Raw genomic sequence first — 8,862 nt, 5'->3', positions numbered from 1 at the left:
CCCAAAAATGTGTTAAATCCTAACCTCTATACTTTAGGTTCTAATCCCATTTGGGGATGGATTTTCTTTGTTCTATTAATGAGGCAGTATTAGTGTAGGGTGTGTCTTACAATCAGTCTCTTTTGGGATACACCCTCGAAGGTAGTCCTCAGCTTATGACGAGGTGGTAAGTTGGTTCTGACCCAAGTCAAATAGCACTTTCTTTTTTTAGTTTGCATTATTATTGCCTTTTATTATCAACATCTTTATAAATACAGTCTTTGAACATCTGCCTGTGAACATCTGAGGATGATAACATCAGCAGATTACGCTCTGCAACATTGTATGTAGTACACATTACAAAAAAAGAAGACGTTCGTAAGTGTGGTGTGTCGTAACTCGTGTAAGTCCTAAATTGGAGACTGCTTGTATAAAAGAGGTTAAACAAGCAAGGAAGCAAGCAAAGATGAGGAAAGAGAGATGTCAAGCCACGTGAAGATCGCCTAGGAGCAGAAGCTCAAAAGAGCAGACAGACAGAGAAAGCCTTCCTTTAGAGCCAGCACCCTGAATTCAGACTTCTAGCCCCCTAAACTATGAGAAAATAAATGTTCATTAAACCCAGTCATTTGTGGTATTTTCTGTTATAGCAGCACTAGATAACTAAGACAGGTGGGGAATCAGACAACTCCTGAGGCTCTCTGTAACTCAGCTTTTTATCCTTACAATGGAGATGTTGTCTGCTTTGCTTGGGAAAACCCAAAAATATGAAACGGTGAATGTGCTTGGCTACTAGCCAAAAGATTAGTGGTTCGAGTCCACCCAGAGGTGCCTCAGAAGAAAGGCCTGGCAATCTACTTCTAAAAAATCAGCCATTGAAAACCCTGTGGAGCACAGTTCTACTCTGACACATATGGGGTCACTATAAGTTGGAACTGATTAGACAGCAGGTGGTTTTTGGTTTAGCAGCAGAATGACCCTAGTTTCAAAACTGTCGCCATCACATAATAGCAATGTGATCTTTAACTTTCTTCACTTCTCTAGACTCATTATCCCTACGTAAAAAAAAAGGGTGTTAAACTACACTAGCAGTGCTCTCATGCAGTTTATTTTGGGAGACCAATTAACAAGACAATTGAAAGCGGTAAGTTTAACGAAGGCATGAAACAGGGCACGTGGTTCCTGCAGTCTGGGTGCCTGACGTGACGCGATACCACTCAGTAGGGCGAACAGACTTTCACCCCTCGCCACCTCGGAAGCCCCCACGGCTGCCTCAGGGCAGGAAGGCGGAGACTAAGGCCCCGCCCCGGCGCCGACGTAAGATGACGCTGCCAGACGTCGCCAGCCAATCGCAGGCGGCCCCGATCGGAGGCATCGCGGTGGCCCACGGCCTGCGGGTGGCGCTGTGGCCCGTCGAGCGGCCGCACGGAGCCGCCATAGCTGTTCTCCTCCCCCGGCCCAACGTCTCCGCCGCTGGCTCCGCGCCGCCGTCATGGCCGACGTGGAAGACGGCGAGGATTCCGGCGTCCTCTCCTCTCACTCCGGGAGCGCAGGCTCCAAGGCGGGGGGCGACAAAATGTTCTCCCTCAAGAAGTGGAACGCGGTGGCCATGTGGAGCTGGGACGTGGAGTGCGATACGTGCGCCATCTGCAGGGTCCAGGTGATGGGTAAGCGCTGCACGCGAGACCTGGGCCGCGCTGCGGCCTCTGCGGGCCGGCTCCGGGAGGCGGCAGGGCGGGTGGGGGTGCCCGAGGCCTCGGAAAGACCCCTGCTGGCGTGGGCGGGGGTCGCCCTGCCCCGGCGCGGTGGGACCGGGACCACGCCCCTGCGGCCGCTGGTCTGAGGATTGTGGCCGCCGCCTCTGGGGCCGTCGGGTCGTTCCGCAGGCGCCCAGCGCCGGGGGTGGGGTTGGGAGCTCGCTTGTATTCTAGTGAGGGAGAGCGGCAGTAAGCGAGCAGAACAATAAACAAAAGTAATGTCAGGTGGTTATTGTTGGTTGCAGTGGAGTCCGTTCGGACTCATGGCGACCCAATTTGTGCAGAGTAGACCTGCTCCATAGGGTTTTCAAGGCTGTGACCTTTTGGAAGCAGATCACCAGGTCTTTCTTCCAAGGCGCCTCTATGTGGGTTTGAACCGCCAAACTTTAGGGGTGTAGTCGAGGACCAGGAAAATAAAATTGGGTGACTTAATGGGAGCTGGGAGGAACCACCTCGGTTTGTGTGCCCAGCCCCAGTCCCATCTCTAAAAACAAAACCAGAAAGGGGTCAGGGTAAAGGCCCTGATTCAGGAGAACGTGGATGCTTTTGGTCACACACCAAAGTGATGCTCTAGAGTCGTTTTCCACAGATGCAACGCCCTCAGTCTTGCTCTCGAGAAGCTCAGAAAAGAGAAGTGTTCGCAGACATTGCATTTCCGGATTAGTGCTAGTCAGATGGCACTCGTTTGGCATGAAGGGAATCCAGTGTAGTTCAAGAATATTTAAGTTTCATGGGAATTGGGGAATGTAAGTCAACCATTCAGGGACAATGCTTCTACTCCATATAAATGCATTTGGGCTTGAGAGATAAAACTTGACCTCTGTCCTACATTTCGCGCCCCTGCCCCCTCAACATAGATGTCATTTCCGAGACATGTTGCCCAGCTCTGAGTCATGCCTTTTTGAAGAATCCTCTTTCACAAGTATGTTTCACCTCTTTCTATGATATTTTCAGTAAAAAATATTGGACCAAGGGAAACATTGCTGAACAGCTTAACCCAGTTTTATTTTATATGGTTTCAGTTTAAGATCTCAGACCATCTTGAAACAAAGGTGCTGTTTAAATGCAAGTTATGTTTGTAAATAGGGCATTTAAAATTACTATCATAGCACCTTAAATGTTTCTTCAGGGTAGGTGGGCAAATCTGAAATTTGTATGGTTTGAAAACTGGCTTGTCCTGAAAATAAGAGAATTGGAGAAAATAAAGAAAATTTATTTTCCTTTTAAAAAAAAAAAGTAGTACATGGTTATATTTAATACATAAGTTTTGCACAGCCAAACACCACAGTGAAATAAATGAGGAAAAAGTATATTTCATTTGCAGTGCATGACAATGAAAAGGTAAACATACTTAATGGTAAATGAGCTCTTAGAAAAAGAAACCTACCAGAATCAGGAGGGTTCTCAATTTATGCTCTCTTTAGTATGCTTGCCTTTGTTTTTTATTCATAAGGGCTTGTTTCAAAGAGAATTTACAACAGGAATCATAATGTTATTTGTTACTTTTGAAAAAACTTGATTTTAGACATGATCCACTTACTTACATGTTAGATTTAAAAGTATCTAGCTTGTTTGCTTGGAACACCCCCTCCCCCCCACATACACCGTAAGAACTAGAATCACAATTTCCAGTTGGGGTGACATTTTTAACTGATCCAAGCAACTTGAGCATCTCATATTTTGCAGGACAAGCTTTGCTAAAAATTTTATCCTGTAAGTTTCCTCTAGTATAAAAATAATTTATCTCTGAAAAAGCTATTCTGTCCCAGAAGAAATTTTTAAAAATAGTAAATGGAAGTGGAAAAACCTAAAATAATCAAACTGCAACAAGTACATTTTACTGATCTATTTATAGTAGGTCAAAGTATGGGTTATAAATGGCTCAAGTTCATCATTAACTTTCTAATTATAGCAAGTATTCTGCTACTGCAGGATTAATGTAGCAGATTTATAACAGCTGTACTTTGGGTTCAGGAAAGCATCGTAGACTGGAGCTTTGTATTTTGTTTATGAGGTGTTAATATCCACTTAGTGGACAGGTGACCCCAGAAAGAAGTTTTAAAGACTTCCCAATCCTTACCCCAGAGTCATACTAAAAAGTGTTGCTGTTACTGTACTCCTTAGAAATTTGCTGCTTTAGATATTAAAAATAGTAAAGGACCTTTTTTCTTTTATCTGAAACTTGAGGAATTTTTGTTGCTTTTGATTAATTTTTTATAATGAATCTAAACCAAAGCTATAAGCATAATCCAAAGATTTTTAGTTTGTGCAGCAAGAGCCCACTTAATCCCATTTTTTTAATATTTGGAATTTATCTCAGACACCTAAATGATGTATTTTTGATTTCTTGCTCCAGGATTTGCCTTCAGTCCTCTGTGACTTGGGTAACAGTCTCTTCCTTGGTTTCCACTCTACTCCCTTCTTCCTGAGAGGAGCAGATGGCACAGTGAGCAACTGCTGATGAGGGAGAGGAATAAGTTTGCCGAACAGCTATGTTAACGAAGAGCTGCAGTAACCCTTCACGGCAGTGTGTTAGTTTAGACATTTGGCTTTACCTGTTGAAGTCTTATTTTCCTAACTTGTGAAAGAAGCAGTTGGGATCACCAGAGTTTCCCTCTATAGTTGTAAAATTCTCCAGTTCTGTGATAGCACAGAACCAGAGGCAGACAGAGGTAGCATTTCATTGCTCTTTGTCACAATCCTTGTGCTTGTCTGCCTCCCCATTTGCTGGTGAGCTCCGTGAGACCAGGGGCCAAGTCATGGGCATTTTGGTGTCCCCGGTGTATAACTCCTTTCACAGGATAGATGGTCAGTAATCGTGGAATTGAAGAGACCCTCCCGAGGCGGTGGTTGTTTTGAATCCACACTGAAGAGGCCAGGGTGCTGATCTTTTTTTAAGGGTAAGAGCATGTGGAGAGGAGCAAACAAATTGTTTACCTGAGCATAATCCAGTGTAAGAAGAGAAGCAGGTTTCAACTCCATCGTGTGTCTATTTTTACAGAATTATTTTTCTCCTATTTATGTTAAAAACTACTTTTTTCTGTTGGTTTCAACTTTCTTTTACAACCCTTCGATTCTTCTTCTAGCCAGTGACAGTCCATTTCATTGGTTCCTAAAATACAGAATATTACCTTCTTCGTCAGCAAATTGTACCCTAGATTGATTCTTTTTAATTTTATTTTGTTGTTGTTGAGAATATACACAGCAAAACATACACCAGTTCAACGGTTTCTACATGTACACTTCAGTGACATTGACTACATTCTTCGAGTTGTGCAGCCATTCTCACCCTCCTTTTCTGAGTTGTTCCTCTCCCATTAACATAAACTCACTGCCCCCTAAGGTTTCTATCTAATCTTTCGTGTTGCTGTTGTCACTTTGACCCCATATAGATCTTAAAAGAGCAGACATTCTTTACTAGTTAAGTTAAACTGTTGTTTGGTTTTAAGATGTCAGGGGATATTTTTGGTTTAAGGTTTAAAGATTATCTCAGGGCAGTAGTTTCAGGGGTTCATCCAACCCCCTTGGCTCCAGAAAGTCTGGATTCCATTAGAATTTGAAATTGTGCCCTCCATTTGCCCCCTTTTGATCAGGATTCTTCTGTAGACTCTTTGACCAAAATGTTCAGTAATGATAGCCAGGCACCATCCAGTTCTTCTGGTCTCATGGCAAACGAGGCAGTTAGTTGTTCATGGAGGCAATTAGCCACACATTCCCCTATAGGTTCCCATTTCTAATATTTACTTTGCCATTGTCGGGTAGATGCTTTGGGTTCAGGCTTATCTGTAAAGAGAGCATTTTCTTTAAAAGCAAATGAAGAGAACTTTTATTGAGTACCTAGTATTATTATCTCTTAATTTATCTAATAAAATTCTCACAGATTTGTATCATCCCCACTTAGTATATGAACACTTCATGGTATTACCCCCATTTTACAGATGAGGGAATTGAGGTTCATTGAGCTTCATAACTGGTCCAGGGCCATGCATCTGAAAAGTGGCTGTGAGATGGGATTTGACTTCACATCTACCTGGCTCCAAAACCCTTCCTTTCCTGTCTAAACCTCACTGCTTTTTCACCAGTCTTATTTAGATGATCACCAGCATTAACCAGTTGGAAGCATACAGGGTATGAAGTTTATTTCAAAGGAACATGCAAGTGTCTTTGGAAAGAAAATAAGTTACTTTTTATGAGTAGCTGAAGGGAAACTTCTGTACCTAAATATAAATGACTCAAGAAAATTTGCTTATGGAGAAAGCAGGAAAAAAATTTAATTCAAAAATTTTAAGTATAATTAAAATAATTACATAGGTTAATACGGTCACATAGTTTAAAAATGTAAAAAGGTGCCCAGTGAAAACTCCATTTCATCCTCTCCCAGATCAACTTTATTGTTTGTTTCTTATGTATCCTGTAGAGTTCCTTTATGCCTGTGTGAGCAAATACAAATGTATATATACATGGAGATCTTGAAAGTAAACTGCCCCTAAGGTTGCTCTACGTGGGCATGCCCCATGAGCTTAGAGTAACTTCCTAGGGCAGAGCGTGGCATATTTGTCTCTAGTGGTTGCGTCCACTGTCAGGGCATCTTTTCATCAGAACCTGTAAAAACAGAGGCTCCGTAACCCTTGTGAAATTGTTCCTGGTCGTTAGTAGTTTGTAAGTGCCTTGTATTTTATTCCTCTTTAAGTAGTTATATTCAAATGAGAAATTAATTCTATGAGTCTTATCTTCATCTCTAACCCTTAGGGCTTTTATTTGACTTTGAAGTGTCTGGGTTTTAAAATTTGCCTTCTGAGCATCAGAATGAGAATTGTTATCTGTTTACTTTTAGATGCCTGTCTCAGATGTCAAGCTGAAAACAAACAAGAGGACTGTGTTGGTATGCTGTAATTTCTTTCTCTTGCTTTTTCAACTCAAGGTTTTCTCAGTGGGGATGTTTGAATTTGCAGTTTAGATTGACTTTATCAATACACAAAAATAAACTGTAAAGCAGTGATCCATTATTAATATAAAATGTGTTGGTTCTCAAAAGGCCTTACTGGAATGAATCTGTAAATCATTTTATTGCCTGTAATTAAGAAGAATTGGTTATATATTCCAGGCAAGCATGGTCATAGTAAACATTTTGGTAATCAAAAAAGAAATTCTTCTATTACAAAGAGTATAAGGAATTTGCCAAAACACCATTGAATTTTGGCTATGTTATAGGTCAGTTTGAGTAGGCTTTTCTTCTTATAAAACATTTCAGTTTTCAGTACCCTTTTATGGATATAGTATTTAATTTTTCAGCTAAAGTAGAAAAAATCTTAAGTCTCAAGTATTTTATTTGGAACGTGGTTTGTGTATAGAAATCTATTAAATGTTCCTTATAGTCTGAGACTACAAAAGTTGTCTTAGCCTGACTTGAAGTGTCCTAGTCCTTGAGGTGATCACTTCTAGATTGTCATTAAGAGTTTAAAGGTTTCCCTAGAATGAAAGGTTAACTTTGTATTTTGTGTTTGCATCGTTTACACACAGCTTCTTAATAATGATTTATGCAGTTTTGAACAGATTCTGTTTCTTCCTCCTTAAACACTTAGAGTGTTTCCCCCTTGCTTCCTACCCCTTTACCCTTGGTCCTTGTCATACAGCTCAGTTGGTCAAGCAAGTGGCAAAGCCCACGTTTGAGATTGTATTCCAGATTGTGAGTGACTTCCCTTGGTTTTAAATTTTTCTTTTATGCTGTTGGTTTAAACATATTAATTTGGGAATTATGAGGGGTAGAGCAGCTTTCTTTGATCAGAGACCTCTCTCTACAGCCAGCCACTTTGAAAACTTCATTCTGTTTGTCCCATGAGGAATTGTGCTGTTTGTGGATGACTTAACACAATTCATCACCACTCCTACAAAACAGCTGAGTAGATGTACAGCTGATTTAGGAACACATCATCTAGCTATAATAGCCTACTATGAAAGGGAAACGTTTAAAACTCATTATATCTTGGTAAATGAAAGTTGGGAGGACATTTTCTAATGAAATAAAGCCTCAAAGGACTCCAAGATGAGTGCATGACTGAGAAGGCCTGGGATCTAAGGAAGACTCAAGTCCTTTGAGCCCCTAACTTCAGGAAGAGACAGCGTGTGGGGCTATGTAAGATGTAGGAACTGAGGGCCACCACATCACCCACAGATTCTTGAACAGTAATGGAAAGTCTCCCAAACACAGTGACTTACCTTATGACATAGTGTAACTTCTGCATGTAAGTTTCTATTTATTGCTTTGTAAGTAGAAGAAATTCTTTTGGCCATCTCAGTAGTGAAATAGTAGAAAGCTGATAACATTATTCATAAAATTCATAATAGAAAATAACAGCTATAATGTTGAGCTCAATATTGAATTGAATTATGTAATGTTGAATACTCTTTTTCTTTCTTTCAGTGGTCTGGGGAGAATGTAATCATTCCTTCCACAACTGCTGCATGTCCCTGTGGGTGAAACAGAACAATCGCTGCCCCCTCTGCCAGCAGGACTGGGTAGTCCAGAGAATCGGCAAATGAGAGTGGAAGAAGGCTGTCTTAGTGCAGTTGTTCGGAGCCCTGGTGGATCGTGTTATCAAGTGCCCTCCAAAGTCTTCAGCATTCCAGGGGCTTAATTCTTCAACTAGGAGGAGAAGGATCTGTGGGCCTTTGGTACTCATCAAAGGCATGGTTTAGGCTTTTGTCAGTTTTATTTTCAGAAACTTTCTACAATTAAGAAGATAATTTATTAAAGATAGTCTTTCCTACCTCTGTGGTGTGCATCACACACACTGCTTAGAAGTGCTATAGAAGAGGAGAGAACTACAAATTGAATGACCTTGATAATTTACCCGTTGATACCCAAGGGACTGTGGAAGCAGTTCCGTTCAAAGGAGAACTTTTTGCGTGCTTATGGTTGATCAGTTAAAGAAAAGAGAGAGAGGGCAACGTGTACTAACTGTTAAATGAGAAACTATTTTATTCTGTAAGCCTTCATTTAAAGTGAGAATAGCAGCACAATTGGAAGAGCGTAGTCGATGTCACTGAACTGTGCATGTAGAAATTTTTGAAATGGTGTATCTTTGGCTATGTATATTTTCACCAAAAAAAAGGTCGAGAAGGGAGAGGG

The 8,862-nt window shown here is 41.3% G+C and overlaps 1 protein-coding gene across 2 annotated transcripts; it reads left to right on the top strand.

Moving 5' to 3' along the window:
* The first annotated feature begins 1,351 nt into the window (after positions 1–1,351).
* Positions 1,352–8,662, top strand: RNF7 (ring finger protein 7). Of its 2 annotated transcripts, none has more exons than XM_012558049.2 (3): positions 1,352–1,636; positions 6,568–6,615; positions 8,155–8,662. In XM_012558049.2, exons 1-3 carry the CDS (start codon positions 1,469–1,471, stop codon positions 8,209–8,211), a joined length of 273 nt encoding a protein of 90 aa, XP_012413503.1. In that variant the 5' UTR covers positions 1,352–1,468; the 3' UTR covers positions 8,212–8,662. The 2 variants fall into 2 exon arrangements, with proteins under 2 accessions (XP_012413503.1, XP_004385135.1); XM_004385078.2 differs by having other exon boundaries at positions 1,352–1,643.
* Positions 8,663–8,862: the final 200 nt, after the last annotated feature.

The sequence above is a fragment of the Trichechus manatus genome, unplaced genomic scaffold (genome assembly GCF_000243295.1).
Source record: "Trichechus manatus latirostris isolate Lorelei unplaced genomic scaffold, TriManLat1.0 scaffold00132, whole genome shotgun sequence".
Taxonomy (NCBI): Eukaryota; Metazoa; Chordata; class Mammalia; order Sirenia; family Trichechidae; genus Trichechus; species Trichechus manatus.
This window is presented reverse-complemented; position numbering and strand designations above follow the sequence as displayed.

Excerpts from the sequence above, each read along its gene's own strand:
- RNF7 (XM_004385078.2), top strand. The coding sequence starts at position 1,469 with ATGGCCGACGTGGAAGACGGCGAGGATTCCGGCGTCCTCTCCTCTCAC. Across the intron at positions 1,644-6,567 it reads CTGCAGGGTCCAGGTGATGG|ATGCCTGTCTCAGATGTCAA; the intron begins GTAAGCGCTGCA and ends GTTTACTTTTAG. Across the intron at positions 6,616-8,154 it reads CAAACAAGAGGACTGTGTTG|TGGTCTGGGGAGAATGTAAT; the intron begins GTATGCTGTAAT and ends TCTTTCTTTCAG.